General features: G+C 30.9%; 2 protein-coding genes across 2 annotated transcripts; one reads left to right on the top strand and one right to left on the bottom strand.

The window, feature by feature from the left end:
• Nucleotides 1–585: 585 nt before the first annotated feature.
• Nucleotides 586–11,359, bottom strand: Dlc90F (dynein light chain 90F). Its single transcript, XM_075370075.1, has 3 exons — nt 11,200–11,359; nt 10,286–10,451; nt 586–3,263 (listed from the first exon to the last, which is right to left on the bottom strand). The coding sequence occupies exons 1-3, from the start codon at nt 11,218–11,220 to the stop codon at nt 3,115–3,117; spliced, it is 336 nt and encodes a 111-aa protein (XP_075226190.1). The 5' UTR covers nt 11,221–11,359; the 3' UTR covers nt 586–3,114.
• Nucleotides 11,360–11,545: 186 nt separating this feature from the next.
• On the top strand, nt 11,546–16,056 carry Bin1 (histone deacetylase complex subunit SAP18). The gene is made up of 4 exons (XM_075370074.1): nt 11,546–11,724; nt 12,077–12,183; nt 14,090–14,284; nt 15,882–16,056. Exons 1-4 carry the CDS (start codon nt 11,644–11,646, stop codon nt 15,967–15,969), a joined length of 471 nt encoding a protein of 156 aa, XP_075226189.1. The 5' UTR covers nt 11,546–11,643; the 3' UTR covers nt 15,970–16,056.
• Nucleotides 16,057–19,484: the final 3,428 nt, after the last annotated feature.

The following is a 19,484-nucleotide window of genomic DNA, read 5'->3' as shown; positions in this document are numbered from 1 at the left end:
GTTATTGCAATTTTACAATTATGAGAGTACATAATCTACATAAAGATTCAAAAATTATATTTTGCTAAATTTAAAAAAAATACTGTCTTTGTCTTTATATGTGGTCATATAATAACTCCTTGTAATCCTAGTTGGCTGCGAAAGACTTGTTAACTCAAATTCAAAAAGACAAAAATGTATATTTAATCTACTCATACTTAAGCTGAAATGGGTATAATCACATTAATTTAACTCATATTGGTTGAAGAACAAATGCTTGCACCACATCTCAGTACAGAATCTCTATGTGGCTCATTCATAGACAGTGGTCAATTTCTACCTGTATACTGTGTAAACACAAGGCAGTAGTCATCATGGCTCATCATGGTTCATGACTATGGGCCATGATTCAAGTAACATTTATCAATGCATTGTAAAAACTTATCAAAATAATTAACTTAAACATAAATACACTGACATCATAACTTAAAATTGACAGGAAATCACAGTCATACAAGATTTTAGATTAAAAAGAAACCAGAAGAAATGATTACAAAGCACCAAAAAGTACTCATAAAAAGGTATTTCACAGTTAAAAGATTAACAAACAATACAACACTTTTTGTTTATTTTTAAGCAGTATAACAAAAGTTCAACCTTTAATTAAGAAAGCTTAATTTTTATTAAATTAAAATTGAGGAGATGGATGCAAGAAGGGCATGATGCCAAAAGGGCATCATTGCCCTTTTGGCGTAAAACTGTTTATATTACTATTCAGTTCATGACATATAACATATATTAAATTTCATTTTCATATATTGAAAACTGATTGACTTATGAGCCTTTAAAATTTTTTTGTAATTCGCCCTTTATATATTCGCATAAAATTTTGAAAACAAATATTAATTTTATGCAAGTAGGAAAACTGATAACAATTAATTAAATCACTAATATATGGATTACATTTATTATTTTAACATGATAAATTAAAATTTTTCTTTTATTTTTTTTTAAAGTGTAACTGTTATCATTCATAATTTCCTTTGTGTGTTGTTTGGTTAGAAGTGTCGGTGATTATAAAAGTGTGTGAAAGTGATTATGAAAGCAGTTGTAGAAAAGCCTGTATCAATAAAGAGAAATGTGAAAGAAATAAAACGTAAAGTGAACCGGTAGTCAGGTTAAGTTACAACAGCAACATAGATGAAACTGTTAATAAGCAGTTATTTAAGCATGTGGATAATTGCTGCACTAAAAAATACTGCAAGCATGTAAGTTTTAATGATCAAGTAAAGGTTTTTTAGTAATTTTTATGAACTAATAAATACAGTAAACAAAATCTGAAAACTGAACTGCCAAACTGAAAAACTACACTCCAATAAAAAAATAAATTATTTGTGGGAATAATCTCCATGTTGGAGGGAAGAATTCGAGTTTGTTGTATATTTATTTCTCTAGCTTCCAAATATCAGGAAACGAGATTCGCGCTGTCAAAAAAAATGTAAAGTAGGATCTATTAATTTTGATGATAAAAGTGGAAAGCATGCCAAAAGGCCAAATAAAATTGAGTCCTATATATAGTCCATGATTTTTGAACATCTCAAATCAATCCCACACGAAGAATCCCATTACAATGCTGGAAAATATAAAAGGTTGTATTTTGAAAACCTATCTCTTAATACTTTTATTTGATATGTTTAAAGAGTATATCAAGAAAACTAAAAAGAGATTACAGATGAAGTATGCATCAAACTTTAAGTATTTTCATAATCATACACTTTCCACATTTAAAAAACCCATGAACCCATTTTTTGTTTTTCAACAGAGAAAAGCTTCAAGAAACTCCAGGTAACATTTCCCTTAAAACAAAGGTAACTCTGCTCATAAAAAGGAAATAATTTCTAACAGCAAGGAACCAGAGTTCTAGTCATGGAATTTGACTATGACTAAAAACTACCGTTAAGTGTCAACTCCCAGTTCTACAATCGTACAATCGCTTGTTATTGCTAAATATTCTTAACATACATTGCCACAATGTTCTATAAAATACTGCTACGCAGAAACTGCATAAAAAAAGATTCCTGGCACAGTGGCTTCATGCTTATTTGACTTTGTAGGGAGGAAGAATGTAAAAATGGTCACTTTTGAGCTAGTATTTTTGTCTGATAATGCAGGTGGGATGAATAACAATAACAATATTTTGCTTCGGCACATTTTTGGCTCATTATTTTTGCATATTTTACAGCTAACAGAAACTGTTATATAAAAAAAATTAATATAAAAAACTGTAATAAAAAAAAATTAAATGCAATGATGAAACATATTTTGTAAAAAAAAAATACAGAATAAATTTTTTTAAATATTATTGATCTTTGTAATAATTTGAAATATTGCACTTCAGGGTATGATAATAAAAATTTTATTTTCAATAAAATCCTTATTTAAATCATTCAAATATTATTTTACACAAGAAGGGTGTCTGCAAAAAATGTTTTAAAATACTCAGTGAAAAAAATTTCAATATTTTAAATTTACGTAAAATATTAATTGGAAAATTAATCAAATGTTTTTTATTAATATCTTGTTATAGAGATTATTGTACAAAAATTTATGCATATTGCAAAAGTTCAGAATTCATTTTCTCGAAACTTTAATGACTCGTCCTTCTTGCATCCATCTCCTCCAATACATTTTAAAAGTAATTTTAATAACAAATTAATAATATACACAAATACTTTAATAAATATTAAATGAAAATAGTAAATTAAGAACATTTAAATGTAAAATAAATTGATTATAGTGTACACAAATTAATACAATAATATATATATTTATGGAATGTCTTTTTGTATACATTTTATTAAATTGAATAAATCTTCTCCATCTAGTTAGGCCAAAACATAAAAAAACATAACAGATTAATAAGTCTAAGTAAGGCCAATGACAACACTTTAACTACAATTTAATCACAACTTTAAAAAATGAAGCTTGAAATTTAGGTAAGGTTAGCTGCACTAAATGTTAATACCCCTTTTTATCAAAACTTTTAATTAAAATGGTGCAAATATTTAAAATAACTAGATAAATTATTGCAATAATAAAATAATATACCTATAAAACATATTAATTTATTACATTTTAAATAGCAAGTCCAAATACTGATACAATGCAGTACATCGTTTTATTCTCCCAACGTACTGTGCAACTACCATCAGTCGAGTTATCCCAAAAACATGAACTAGCTGTATGCAAACCTGCTCCATTCTTCTGCATTATTGTGCAAGTAACTGAAAAAAATTACAAATATCATTATTGAAATAATCTGTATTTACAAATCCAACAACATTAATAAATTAAAAATTAACTGAATTCAAACTGAAATAGATGGTTATAAATATTTTAGCACTGCAGATAATGTACAACCTGTTTGTAATTATCATGGTTGGTTAAAAAAAACTGTACAGTTAATGTGTAAAATTTGAAGACAATTTTTAATTGAAGTATGTGTATTCAAATATATATATATTTGTGTGCATGTACACCCACACCCACTCAAAAAGTAACATTTCTTTACTTAAATACTTTGTTTGATAATCAATAATTACGTTACAAAACATAAACCAGGGTTTTATGATAAAGGGTTTATGTTAAATTACCAATTTACCAAAATATGGTGACTACGGCAAAAATATACCAATAAAGTATGAACAACTTCAATAGAAACAATTTTTGACAAATTCAAATTTGGATTTCATCTCGTAGAAAATTTTATTTTCTGGTTTTATCAGAAAGGATGCAATGCATGAAAACTTTTAAGAAACAAAAATAAAAGAAAACAAAATTTCTATAAAATCTTGAACAAAACATTTTTTAAATTAGGATTGTCACCCTTCTGGAAAAACTGTTCTGTTGAAAATTTCATTTAGGAGGTGGAAATACTGCGGAGGTAGGAATCAAAAATAAAGGAACATAAAGAAATAAAAATGGAATAACAGAGAAAATATGAAATGAAATGAACAGTTCCATGAAGAGAAGAGACTCCAGGTCCCTTATTAAACCTATACTGTACCTATGCTGTAAAAGACACACAGCCAACCTCAACGATGATATCTCCTCCCTTTCATTTAGAAAATTCCAGGTTTAAATGTTGGACAAACTTGAAGTTTTTTCATATGCTACGAAATATATTTCTATGACAAAAGGGGTTAGAAAGTTATAACTGTGCACAGGCATGCAGTAGTTCCTAGAGAAAGAATAAATAATATTTAAAATGATTTAATTTGCATACGTGAATCATTTGATATGTGACACATTGTTCCATCCTTTTTGGAAGAAGCCGTACTTTTTTTATGCTCTATTAACTGAGCGTAAAATTCTTCAAAAACTGTATGATACACTTCTGTACTGATATTCATGTAAAAAATATTGGTCCCACTAAACAATTACCAGAGACGTGCTGTCTCTGAAAAAAATGTAGTGTATAGTGTGCTACTATACACTACATTTTTTTATTGTGAAGAAGATGCTCAAACTATTGATAAGGATTTTCAGTCATCCAATACAAAATGTTGTGTGAATTAACATGCCCAGATAAATGAACCAACCCACCGGGATGGTCTAGTGATGAACGTGTCTTTGCGAATCGGCTGTTTTCAAAGTCGAGAGTTCCAATGTTCAAATCCTAGTAAAGGCAGTTACTTTTATATAGATTTGAATACTAGATTGTGGATACTGTGTTCTTTGGTGGTTGGGTTTCAATTAACCACACATCTCAGAAATGGTCGACCTGAGACTGTGCAAGACTACACTTCACTTACACTCATACATATCATCCTCATTTATCCTCTGAAGAAATGGTGGTGGCCGGAGGCTAAACAGGAAAAAATATAAAAAATGAAACCATGCCTCATCTGATATGAAATACAGCGTTAAGTCTACTTGTTCACTGACAATATTTTTAAGAAGCCAGTCACAATAATTACAGTGAAACCTGTTGAAAACGGAAACAAACAGGATCAAATTATTTTCCATATTGAACAGGTTTCCGTTTTATCCAGTTACAACAGCAATGATAAACATACTGTGTATAGTTGGTGCTAAGTAATAATGTATCATTCTAACACTACACAGCAATTTACTCAGAATGCTATAATCCACTAGAAAGAATGCAGGATATAATTTATTAATAAAATTAAATTTGTAGGCTTACCAGAAATTTTTATTACACAAGTAATTACAAAAACTATAAAAACACAATTTTTAAAAAATATACTACGTATGATTAAGTTATATTTTTATCAGATTAATTATTTGTGTGATTTCCTCTTGTCAACATCGGTTGATAAGAGGAAGTCAATTGTCTTTTCTTTAACAGCATGCTGTTCTAAGGAAATAGGCGTTTTACACAAGTACTCCAAATCTTCAATATAGTTTTTTCTCACTGAGAACTTCTTCTTCACTTAAAAGTTTTGGAGTGCATTGAAGTAAGAGTTTATTTTGATGGGATCTTCAATGTTGCTTGTTGAATCACCATGTTTGGTACGGTCTTCTTCTTCGTCATTAGTTGACGGTTAAATGACATCATTATGTTCCCATGGAACTGACAAAACTACCTCAGTTGCATTGTTAGCTGTAATACTGGTAGAGCCAAATCACCCCCACTGGCCAATAGTCAGATCTGTTGGTGATTTGTCAATGCATCATGCGATGTATTGGGGCATCACTGGTCACTCCAGGCGGCTTATGATGTACTGCTACTGAATTGTTTGTGGTTTTGCACTTTTCTTTCAATTTAATTCTGGTATATAGCTGTGGGTTGCTGGTAAGTAGTGTACATATAAGCATGGGGTGGCTGACTACTTTTCAGAGTTTATCACTGGCTGTTGATTGTTTGCATGTTGGTCAAATGAATGTGGGGTGAATCTGGCAGTGAATCACCATGAATGAATCAGGTGTGGGGTGAATCAGGTGAATCTGGCTGGGATGGCATACTCTATGCTGTTATATGGGTCAGTGTGATTAGATATGTCAAATACTTAGGCAAATTAGAGGATCGCATAGAAGAAGCTGTTTAAGAATAATATCGCACAGTCTCCAAGGAAGCGGCCAAAGTCCCAGCAGAGCTTATGCCTATAGATTTGATAATCATGCAAAAGAAAAGACTACGAGAAAAGGCATCTTTGCTTCCTGCGGATGAAAGGCGATTAACAGTTGAGATCACAGTGGGGTTGATGGAAATCTGGCAAGAACGTTTGGGCAGAGGAACAAAGGGACGATGGACATACCACTTAATCAGAGACAACAGGAGTTGATGTAGGAGAACCCATGGCTCATTGGGCTACAGTTTAATGCAGTTCCTGACAGGCCATGGAGGCTACAGATCGTATTTGTTCAGATTCTGTCGAGATTTTTCGGATCTATGTCCAAAATGCACAGAGGAGGAAACCCCCTCCATGTGTACTTTTGCTGTCCATGCTTTGGGAGAGAACGTGAAGAAATGCTGGCCTCCCTTGGTGTCGAGGTCATGTTTCGGCCAGAAGAAACCCAGAGTGCATTGATGAGAGAATTCAATGAGTAGAGACAGTGGAGTTATATGTAAAGAAGGTAAACAAGAAGTTACATGCATGGGAGAGGTCCCAACAAGGAACGAGGCTCCAGAGAGTGCCAGGCGGGACAGGCTCGCGGCTGAGCGCCTAGGGGGTGGTCTCCTGAGCATCTGGAGGTCACCTTGGTGCAATGAGGTCGCTGGCACTCCTTTAAAGCCCAATGGTGTGCTTGCTGCATCTTCGGAACAACGATAGTGGCTGTAAATGTTAAGTTTTATTTTATGTACATTGTTGGTGCGAGTTTGGTTTGTAAGAGGAGTGTGGATGTGATTTTTTTTGTGATGGCTGCAGGTATTTCCTTTGCTTTTGTTCTATGTTTATCTTTGCTGACAGAGATGTAGTCTGTGTGATGTTTTTGGTTGTTTGTTTCCTCGGGTGTGTTAATTGTAAGGATTTTCACGTATGTTCGTGGTGTCTGATTGTGTTTGTGAGCACTATACCTACTCCTGAAGAAATGCCACATCAGTGGTTTCCAGGAGGTATGGTTAGCCAGGAAAAGAGGTTTAGTCAGTAGTCATACACTTAATACCATCTTGAAGAACCTGTCCAACACTGCCTAGGCACCCATAAATGAGGTTTCTCCAGTATTGGAGGAATGATTATATAATGAGTGTATTTTAGAGAACTAAGGAAGTGTAAGTGGGATGTGTGAAAAAGATTTCTGACTGTTACAAGAAATGAGGATCCCTGGGGTGTAGTGGATAGGATGGTTGTGCATCAGCGTAGTGTGGTTCAGGTGTTGAGGAGTTTGGCCGTGAATGGAAGGATTTGAAGGAGGATTCTGTTGAAGTGTGGAGGGATTCAAAGAAGTTTGTGTGGGATGAGTGTTTTAGATGTGTGGGAGAAGAGGTGGTGTGTCTGTGAAGGATGTTGTCTACTGGGAGATTTTTCCTTGCCTACAGTGTTTTTCCAGTCCCGCTGTGTTGGGGCATTGCTGACTGCTTCAGGCAGCTGAAGTCATATGATGCACTGCTGCTAAATTGGTTGTGGTTTTGTATTTTTTTTTTTATTTTGTTCTACGCTGTAACTGCGGAGCTGGGTTCCCAGGAAATGGAGTACATATGGACATGAGGTAGCTGATCACTTGTCAGAGTTTACAATGTTTCAGCATCTATTTCAAATTCATTAGCATTGCACAAATCTTTTAAAATTCTCATATTTTCTTCTGCTTCATCTAACACTACAGTTGTTGCATCACGAGTGATAAGAATTTAGCTTTTTTAAAACATTTTGTTATGGTTACCTCTTTTACATTCTTTACTGCTATATGAATCCAGTCGACAGCATCAACTTGAAACCGCACACCAAACGCCTATTTTTTGTAAGTGTAGGGAAGTTTTAAAGAAAATGTGCGAGTTCAGAATCCAAGGTCCAGTTGTTCTGACTATTAACATATCGAACAACATGAAATCATACTTCATCTAAAATGCCAATGTTGCCTCTAATGAAGTTCTTGAACCATTGACAGTAGTGTACTGTTTCAGCATAATCAACATTAGTAAGCTCACGGAAAAACTGCATTCAATACAAATACATTTCAGCATTCTCTTCACTGCAGTACGAACTGAACCTAGTGAAATGGTCTTTTCCCATCATAGCCTCTGAAAAGATTTATGAAATCTTGTAACTACTGCTTTAATGTCCTGTATGATCTGCTTGGTTAAAACTAACCTGTGTTGGGAATTTCTGGTCTAACCCGAACTTGTTTCACAACATTTTTAACAATTTTTTTTTTCAAATTTCTCCCTGAAGTTTTTTCAATATACAACATGAGATTTTACCTCTAAATAAATTTCCATCACGAATACACGTTCAACACTTAACCAAAAAACAACATGTGATTACGCAACCTTGTTGAAAAGCCAATGCTCAACACAGACTGGTAATATTCAAATGTGCAGGCAATAAACAGTCCTCGCCACTCCACTCCAGTCTACCCATCTTCCACATTACTTTACATCTCATAAAAATACATGCATTTTAACATTAATATGGATTTAGTGTAAACTATTGGGTGATGTAAACTATTGGTCCTCTTTTAAGTTTGAACAACATATACAATACAGTGTTTTTTATTTTTGATCCCTAAAATGTTTTCCAACATATTTTCATCAAATTACCAATTATTGTTAAAAAAAATAATAATAATAATAAATGAACATCCAGTGGTTTACTGAAATGTGACATTTAAAGATTTGTTTTCAATTAATGAACTATTTTGAATGTGCATTTAATGATATGTTTTCAATTAATGAACTATTTTGATTTTTTGGAGTACATCCATTCAACCTCTGTCAAACAAAAGTTACTATAGCTAAGTCAGAATGTTGTTTCAGTAAGTTGAAGAGGATGAAAAAGTTTTACAAAACAGCATAATTAATAATGGCTTAATGCTTTAGCTGTAAACAAACAAATAATTTGTTTCAGAAATTACTGATTTGAACAATATAATAATTACTTTATTTATTATTCAGAAGGCTGCAATAATAAACTATTTATTAAATAACACTAATCAACAAAAAAATGTTGTTTCAGGAATTAAAACAATATTTGGTACTTATGTGTTAATGCCACCGCAGCTACAGCTTTATTTAAAAACAAAGTAGTCAATCGGATTTCGGTGGATTAACATTAATTGGATTTCGGTGCTATAACATTAAGGTTATATTATTAATAAGTTGTATATATTATGCATATTTAATGATAATTATAAGAGGTTAGCGAGCGAAGTGAGCATAGGTTATATTTAGCTAGGTTATTTTGATATACTTACCATTTGTCAGTACACCAAGTCAACATAACCTAAACAGCAGCTGTAGCTGCAGTGGCGTTAATGTACCCAATATTCATTAAAAAAAGCCCTCAAGAGAAAATTATTTTATAAAGTAATTCTTAATATCAACTTCTGATAGTCTGGAGCTACCTATATATATTTTACAACTGTATATATGAACATGTGTACAACTCTTTACTATTATCCTGGCTAATAGCAATTGTACGAATGAAACCTTGTTATGAATGTTGCAAACATGACATTACTGCTACACTGACAGTAAACATCACAGCTACAATATTTGCCATATTCAGGATTAAACTCAGGGGATTAGATTTAGATGAAAACTAAACTGCTTTCCTTATATATTATTATATTTAACAGTGATTTGTTAAAATTATTATCCGCAAAAGCATGAATTTGAATAAAGATTACACTTTGATGCAATTAAAGAAATGCAATGTTCATTATATTATCATTAATACATCAAAACATCTAGGATAAGCTACACAGTTAAATTTGTAAGTGCATATCATAGTGTAAACAACTTAGTCATCAAAGTTCAAAAAGATTAAACACATAGATACAGAATATCTATATGTTACCTGTGCATGTTTGAAGTAGTGTGTGCAAACTGCAATAGTGTACTCTGAAAGAATATCATGGTAGCAAGAAATCCATGACATCAATGAAGTCATGCTGGGCAACAGTCTAGCAATCTAGCCACCACCCTACAAGTCAATTGAGCTTTCTAAACTTTGATGAGTAAAATATGTCTCTAAATTTGTATTTTCTTTTGGAGGGTGAAAAATGCTTTCATGTTATCATTGCCAGTAACAGGAATATTATTATTTAATAATATAATTAAGTTAAAATCAACACAACATTTATTTTTTTATTACTGGAATTGATTACATAATTAATACATTACCAATATATTTGAAGGGTTTTTGGAGCTTGGTTAGGGCACCAAGGCATGATTCAACAACAGCAGATGTCCACTGATTTACTCTGACCTGTTGATAAGCATTACCACCAATGCATTCTTCTATAGCTTCTTTTATTATATTACTAACTTCATCAACCACAAACTGTGTCTAAATAAAAAAGAGACAAAACATTACTTTCTTTATTTTATAAAATTTTAGTTACAGAAATGAAATATGACAATTCCTAACTTGTTTAAACACAAAAAACTTGCTATTCAACACTGTAATCCTTGTTTATTTCTTGCCATGTATTTGGTAATTTTATAAATGTATATAACAAAGTCTTTTCTTTTCTAAAAACATGGTACTCATAAAACCAAATAAATTTTAATCAGTTTGCACTATTCACAAATAACTTGCCTTTGTTATTACTCATAAATTCAAATGGAAATTTTAAAAATATATATTGACAAATACGTTATTTATACTAATACATAGCCATGTTCAAGCTTGATACGAACGAAGTCTGTTATAAGTAATTGATACGAATTCGAATAGGTCATAAAACCAAAAAACGCAATATAATGCTACAGCACTAAAACAGTGCAGTTTTTTATGAGAAATAACGAGTGTTTTAAAAGATATCCAATCAATGAAAACTTTTGAAATTTTGACAAGTCACGTCTACATTTATCTAGAACAAACATTTTTGTGCCAAAATTTTTTTTTTATTAAGAAAATTCGGAATCCACTTAAAAAATTATAACTAAACAATAAAAAGTAAAAGAGGAAAAAAGTTTCTTTCAATTTCAAAAAGCTGCCGAGTATTTTTGAAAAAAAAACTGTCAAAACTAAACTCCAGTACTGAAAAAAGTTCATAAAAAACAATAGTTAAAGTTTATGATTTTAATCTTACCTCTTCTCCTAGATCTTCCATAGTTAAATGTTAAGAAAATGTATCCACAAAATAAGGAAATAATATTAAAATCGATTAAAATACATGCTCAATAGCACCAACATTTTAGAGGTTACAAAACTGCTGTATAGCGTGCAGTTGACTCAAGGCTACAGTAATTTCTGTCACCGGTCGTTGTATCATTAAGTTTTTTATTATCCACCTGAAATTAATCTAATAAACATAAAACAATCAATAGCAATAAAAATATATGAATATATTGAATTTATTGTAAGTTTTAAATTTTGAAGGACTTCAAACAGAATAAATGATGCTGGCTTTACGATATTAAGACTGTTATGTACAATATAAAGTCAGCCGTGGATGTAATGTTTGCCTGTTAGTGCTGTCTCTTGCGTGAGGTTTTTGTTTGTATAAAATAAAATAATAATAATCAGGTTAGAAATGGCAACGGGAACGCTTGAATCTATGGTTAGAGTTGAAGAACGTTTAGTTGAGCCTGAAAAACCAGTTGACAGAGAAAAGGTACCATACAGTAATGTAAAACAAGCTATTTTTTTGAATTGCTATAAAAAATATCTTTTAATATTTTTTTATCTATTTATCATATTTAAGTATCCGTTTTATTTTAAAGTTCTCCAGAGTTATTTGGGAAATATGACTACAAATTCTTCTTTTTTTACGAATAACTAGGTCTAATGCTTAAAAAATGAACTCATTAATCTTTTACTAGTTAAGTTTTGTAGAATACTTATATATGCTTAAATCAGTTGGCCTGCTTTGAGGAAACTTTTTACTTCATTTGAACAGATTTGGTACAAAAATAATAATTTTAGCATACTGTAAACATTATATATTTTTTCTCTATGTTTTTTAGACATGTCCCTTACTGTTGAGGGTGTTTTGCTGTACTGGTCGTCATAACAATATTATGGAATATCGTGGAGGAAATGTACCTGCAAATGAACTTCAAATCTATACATGGTGAGAAGTAAACCCCAGAAAAAAATGGTGTGTTAAAATAATGGATGGCGAGGTTATATTTTGATAATTACAGCTCTTTCAAAATTACTGTTTAGCAATAAAAATACTCTTTGTCCGATAAGACAATATTAATTATGTACTTTAATCTATAAGTCGTATTTCTTTTTTTTATATTTTTTAAATGATTCACCTGATTTCTGATATGAAAGCCATTTAATAATTTTAATGTGTTCAAGTTTTGTCATGCTGTTCATTGAATTTATTTTTCCAAAAGGAATTTGTAGTGATTAAATTTAACATTATTTTAAAATACTTATTATATATTTATTAATTTTATAAATATATCTCATTCATATTATAAAACTATATTTTGTCAACTTCTATGGCAGCATCTTTTTCTTTCATCTGGAATATGCATTCATTTCATAAAAAGGACAGTAATTATAATTGGATGTTAGTATTTATAATTCCAAGTATATATAAATATACATTTTTTCTTGAAATCATTTTTCATATTTTACTTGATGTGTCTTAATATTTTTCAAAGTTTTGGTGAATCATTAAAAAAGATATTGTTTACTTTTATATTGGAACGGAACGCAAGAATGGCGGGAGTTTTGATATTTCTCCCTGCAGATCACGGAGCCTGGACAATGTTCGTTGTTGCTGTATCTTTCTATTATCGGGTGGGTTTCATAGTTTATGTAGTGGTGGTTATTAATTTTAAGTTTTATTTATGGACAGATTTGGTAATTTGCATTCCTATCCGTATTGACCAGTGTGAAATTTATTTACTGGTTCTGACCATGGGAGACTATGCTTTTGAGCCTAGTAATTCCAGCGTAATTCCCCTTCAGTCCATCCGCTGAAGTCCTTTCAGTAGCAACATCTATGGGTTAGCAGGAATACACCTACCTGGGCCCTAGTTAATTGGAGGGAGAAATGCGCCCCGTTCTCCGGAGGGAATTGTATACGCTGACTGAATGAAATTGTGGTCTCTTCGTGGGACAGTGTGGGGTGTTGTCTAGTTTTATAGTTTTAACAAAATTTAATTGTGAAAACAGTCACTTTCAGAATTTTCCCACTGTTTCCATTTATAGGTTATGCGATATAGAGGCTCCTAAGGTTGGTTTGTCATTTTTTGACTCGTACCATCTCTTCATGGTGGTTCGTTTAATACGGCATGCGGCCATTTTCTTATACCCTGTGGAGTACAGTCCTCTTGGCAGATATCCCGGAGATGGCCATGTTCGGACATGGCCGTTTTTTAGATCATCCAATGATGCTTACAAAATTATCAAACGATTTTGACAGCCCTATTTAAAATAAAATTTAGCCAATTTTAAATAAAATCATTTTAATAAAAATTATTTAAAATAATAAAAAAGCTGATAAATTGTTCTCAGAGTTGATAGTAGCAGTAAGCAGTAACATTACCATTAAGAATACACTATTACTGTGTTATCGAGAATATCACTGAGGATTTTCTTTAATGCTAGTTGATAGAATACCTTATTACATAATTTGAATATGAATTCATATATTGCGTTCGGTGATTAGTATATACATTTTAGTTAAATTTTAAGAAAAATTATTACTATTACTAGATGAGTAGGATGAAAAGCTGCTGATAGACTTATTATTAATACAATTTTGATATTGACAAAAGTTTTCATATTTTATAGTTGACAGATATACTGAAGCAATTGCCTTCCTAGTGTATTTATAAACTAAGTTGTTTATATATATACATCTGATCATGGATATGTAAATATTAAAATATCTTTGTCATGTATAATTAATATGATTATTATTTTATGATAAATATAATGATTATGAGTAAAATGTAATGATAACTCTTAAATGAAATAGTTCCTACTATTATTTTATATTATTTTGTTGAAAGGATGGATGCTACACTTCGTGAATTAACTAGTCTTGTTAAAGAAGTGAATCCTGAAGCTAGAAGAAAGGGCACTACATTTGATTTCTCACTTGTATTTCCAAATCCAGCTACATCAGGATATCGTTTTCGTGAAATTGGTACAACAGTTTCTGGACAGAAAGGACCATATGATTCTAAAACTCTATCTCAATTAAGGTAATTAATATTTCCACTTTAATATTTCTTTATAATAAAGGTTAATTAATATTTCCACTTTATATAACATTTAAATACCATCACTTCCTTTAAAAATAAAGTCACTAACCTGATGCTTATTGTTTACAAGAATCTGACATGGAATGTCCTGTGCTCAATTATTTAAAATAATGTTTTATATTTTGATTCTTTGATTTCTGGGAATAAAGTTTGTTATAGTTATTCAAGAATATGTGTTAATAGTTAGTTTCTAAATAAATAATTACAAATTGTTGGTTTTATTTTTTAAATTGAATCTTAAGATCATTTCAGTTTTAATTAATTAAAAACAAATTAAATCCATTTTTTTAGTGTTTAGAAAGTAAAAATATTTTTATTTTTAACTATATTAAATATTTTATTTTTCTTCTGCTCAGTTATGTATTTAAAAAAATACCATTTTTAAAGGAATAATCTCTGTCTACTGCATTTAGTAAAATAAATTCCCTTTTTTGTTGTTCATATCTTCCTCTGTAGTAATCAATTCAAAAACATAAACAAAACAGCACAGTCCACCACAGAATCAATAAGAGGAATCATTCGTGAATTGTGCTGAGTTTTGTTTTGCTTTTGAATGTAAATATATATATATTATGTGTGTATATATTATATACACACAGGGTGGTTCACCCTAGTTTAATTTTTCTTTCCCTCATAATCTTCACACTGGGAATTTTTCTAAATCTAAGCTTAGGCATTACTACCCTTGATCTCCTCCAACCACTATTTCTTCATTCACCATCTTCACATCGATAAGTTCCTGCCTTATTTCTCTCTTTCCACTAACATGTAGTCAGTTACAGATTTTCTCCCCATTCATATGTTGTAATCTTTCTATTTTTCTTATCAGACATGAATTATCCTTTATGAAGTTATTCCATTCACATAACTGAATCATTATTTCACCTTCCCCCATTTCTTCCACTTCCATGTCGTCCCATTTCCTCCTCTCTTTCATTCCTTTCTTTTCCCACCTGTGCATTCATGTCTTCCTATTATTACTGTCTGTATGCAGCTTTCCAGTTTCTTTAAGAATTGTTCTATAACATTTCTTACAAATGGGATTCATACACTTGTATGATATCCCAGATCTTACCTCCAATCTTTGGCCTTAACCGTATAATTCTATCAACTATTGCCTCCACTCTATCTATGTATCTATTGCATTTCTTTACCTCCTTACCCCACAATAAAACTAACAACATTTTTTGCCTTTTGCCCACCATTCCAGAACAGAGCATATCCTTGACTTAAGTTCTTTACTACCTTTTCCCTTCTGTTTATGTTCACTTTTTTCTTTCATACAATCTACCAGTTCCTCTTGCTTCCAGTAAAAGACAATATCTGCTGTACATAATATTTAAAAAATAAATATTTAAAGGTCCAAATTTGTATCCTTGCTGTTATTATTGCAATATAATGCTAAATATTTTTGTTTCTATTTTTTTATATAGAATTATCAAATTTTAATTATCCCAGATTAACTGTAGTTATTAATTGATTAATTATTAATCTTTACTTTTAACTTATAGAAATCTTGAAACTTATTTTTTTTCAGATTTACTATTGGTGATTATTTAGACGTCTGTATTACACCACCGAGTCGTGTTCCTCCACCAATGATGAGAAGAATGCGTCCATACTAATTACCTATTATTTAGATTTTACTGTATTTTTATTTCATACTAACTTCATTTTTATAGTAGATAAAATAAAGTAATTTCATATATGTACATTTTTTTGTTTTAATTATTTTTCATTAGGACCTATCACCATTATGACATTTTCAGCAAATGGTGCTCAACCTAGCATTACCTGATATTGCTGACATAGTTAGAATATGGTCCAAACAAGTGTTAATTGAATTAACTGTTGATTGTTAATATATTTCATAATGCTCAATTATGTAAAGAGGTAATCCTTTTTTAATCCTTTTAATCAGTGGTGATTATTTCTGCAAAAACTGTTGGTGAATGTTGCTTTGGAGGACTGTTAGGGATTAATTATTTCCTTGTTGAAAGGTACATTTATTTGACCAATGTCTAACATTGTGTGGTCAAAATAATTCAGTTTATACAATCTTGGGGAATTATCTTTGTTTTGTCCTGGTGATTTTGGTTATTGTTTTGTGTGTAATGATTGGTGTTGGTTATTTTGAAGGCTACACTATGCCAAGATTTTTTTTTAAATCTGTAAGCTACTTTTTCCTAATCGTTGTTTGCAAATATTAATATAATGTATTTTTTGTTTTGTTAAGATTTATTTTTATTTTGTGTAGGAGTGTCAGTAAAGTATGCTAAAATATCAGTTTGTAGTATTGTATTTTGCAAGATCAGCATTATGTGTTATATTTATTTATGAGTGTAAGGTCATTTTGTCATGAAATAACTTTTAGTTTGCTTATTATTTCTTTGATGTGCTCTTTGGTACTTTGTTGTGTTTTAGTTTGAAATCATTGTGAATGTTTCTGTTATTGGCTTGTTAATGTCAAATGATGCTAATGTTTTAAGTGTAAACTAATGCTGGGCTTTGTTGATTTCTTTACTTTCTATAGAAGGTTTGTGCTGCTTTTTGTGTGTGCTAATATTTACGTTTATGAATTTTCTGATAACCTTTTCATGTATTGGGCAAGTTTGTAGGCAGAGCCGTTTTAGTGATTTGTGTCAGGACATTTAGAAATGTTGTGTTTTGAGTATTTTTGGAAAGGCTTAAAGGAAAAGAAGAAATATTTTTCTAAAGGAAGGGGGTTCAGGATGAGTTAGTTTTGGGAAACATTTTTTTGTGTTAGGGTACAGCGTATGGATTTGTTAATGATGTTCTTATTTGGTTTGGAAATTGTTTGTTGAATACTTTAATCTAAGTTTTGTTCCAGAGAAAATAGTTCACAAATCTAAAGATTCTGGATACATTATGGCTTTCAGAACAATAAACAACAAAATATCCCAACAATCTGAACTGCTGTAACTGCACAGTTTAGTTTATCAGTAAAATGGGAAGTAGCTATAAACAAAGATACAATAAAGATTTACCCTTCTTTACTTTTCAACAAATAGTAAATTCTAATGATCTCATACACACAGATTCATCAAGATGAATATTCACCTGGTAGTGTCCACAGAGACAAAAAAATGAATTTGAACGTTATGAAATTTATAAATTTATAACCATGATATTCTATAAATAAACAGAAAAATTTAATACTACATTTTTTTACCACATTTTAAATATGTCTATTATTATTTTAAAAATATGCGGTTTATTCAAAAAAAGACCGAACGTTTTTAATTATGCACCAACAGAGTTATTTAGTGACGTGCAGTTGGCAGCATTGTGTTCCACATTACCTCCTCTGTAACCACATGTTCTTGGATTGTTGACATGTTTGTGTTATTTTTATATTTTTATTTAAGTCCAACATGTTTAAGTGTCAGTAGCGAATTTTGTAATGTATTTTTTGGGAGTAATCATATAACGTAAACTTATGAGAAACTGGGGAAAACATTCACAGAAACTTTTCAAGTTTTGAAATCAAACTTACGAAGATGATGCTCTGGTCTTATGCAATGCTGCAAATGGTTTTCACGATTTAATAAGTTTTCGTCGGTCAATTGAAGATGGCCCTCGACAAAGAAGGCCTTTCACTTCAACTGATGACACACACATTCAGAAAATCAATGATCTGGTGCATGCAAATAACCAATTGACTCAGAGAACTTGCAGAAAGGGTTAGCATCTCGATTGGATCATGCCATGACATTTTGACAAAAATTGTACATGCATCGAGTTGTAGCAAAGTCTGTTTCCTTAATTGATGACTGAACAGCAGAAAAAACATCAAGTGGACAATTGCTGGCAACTCTTTGAACAAGCTGATGAGAATACAACATTCTTGCAAAGGATCGTAATGAGAGATGAAAGCTGGGTTTCCAGCTATGACATTGAGACAAAATTTCAATCATCAAAAAATTGCTACTAACACTTAAACATGTTGCACTCAAATAACAATAACACGAAAACTAAATGAGGTAGCAACAATTCAAGAACATGTGGTTACAGAGGAGGTTATGTGGAACAGAATGCTGCCAACCGCACATCACTAAATATCTGCATTGGTGCGTAATTAAAAAAGTTTACTCTTTTTTTGAACAAATCTCATATTCTACCACATTCTAAGTATATCGGTTATTATTTATTTTTAAATTCAGTAGTTATATTAGCAATTTAGAAGAAGTTTGTAGTAGATATGCAGAGAAAAAATTAATTATGATTGAAAATTTATTAATAGATATATATTACCAAATTACAGTAAGTTACTGAATGAATTATTTTATAAAATTTATCAATACTTATTTTTATCTTCTTTTTGCAGTCTGCAGGGGTATTCCATTTTGATTCAAAAATTTTATTGCATCACTATTTTTGATTTTGATGATATTTGGTATATACTAACTACTCACTTTATAGTGGCCAAAAATATTTTTTTTTTATATTTTTGAAAAACCTTTTCTTGATTAATACACTATTTTCTAACTTGGCACCATTTTCGTCACTTTTGCCATGAGCTGTAGCATTCTAATTTTACATCATACAGAGGTCAAAAAAAGCTTTATGGAAAGAGGAAAGATGGAACTTCATCTTAGTGTACCCAAAATTCATTTAGTTATATAACCAAATCTGGTAATGTTTACTGAAGTTACATTTACGAATTGTTTTTTTCAAATTTTGGCTCCAAAATAAATAATGAAGGGCTAGGTAGGTAACAGGCCTGTTTTTTACCTTTTAACTCTTAGATAGTAGTAGCACTTATAAAAAAAATCGGACTGTTACTGAGTGTCCTTCATTGAAAAAAATGGCTGCCAAATCATAAGATTTTGAAAATGTCTCATTTTTTGGGCGCAAAACCCACAGGTGGTAAAAATCTGAAATCTTTACAGCAGTAACTAGTACTTTTTATGTATTTTAAAATCATATAAAATTTATTTTGGTACTCAAAGGGGTTGATGAGTAATGAAGCCATCAAAAACTGCTAAAAATGCTGTTCCTTCTAACCATGAACAATGTATCCAAAAAATTCACAGCACATATTTTTTACAGGTAATGTACACTTATTTATAAAGTAATTTTATTAGCAGTGAACTTCTCTTTTATGCTTATATGCTCA

Source organism: Lycorma delicatula, chromosome 7, assembly GCF_047948215.1.
Source record: "Lycorma delicatula isolate Av1 chromosome 7, ASM4794821v1, whole genome shotgun sequence".
NCBI classification, from domain to species: domain Eukaryota; kingdom Metazoa; phylum Arthropoda; class Insecta; order Hemiptera; family Fulgoridae; genus Lycorma; species Lycorma delicatula.
This window is presented reverse-complemented; position numbering and strand designations above follow the sequence as displayed.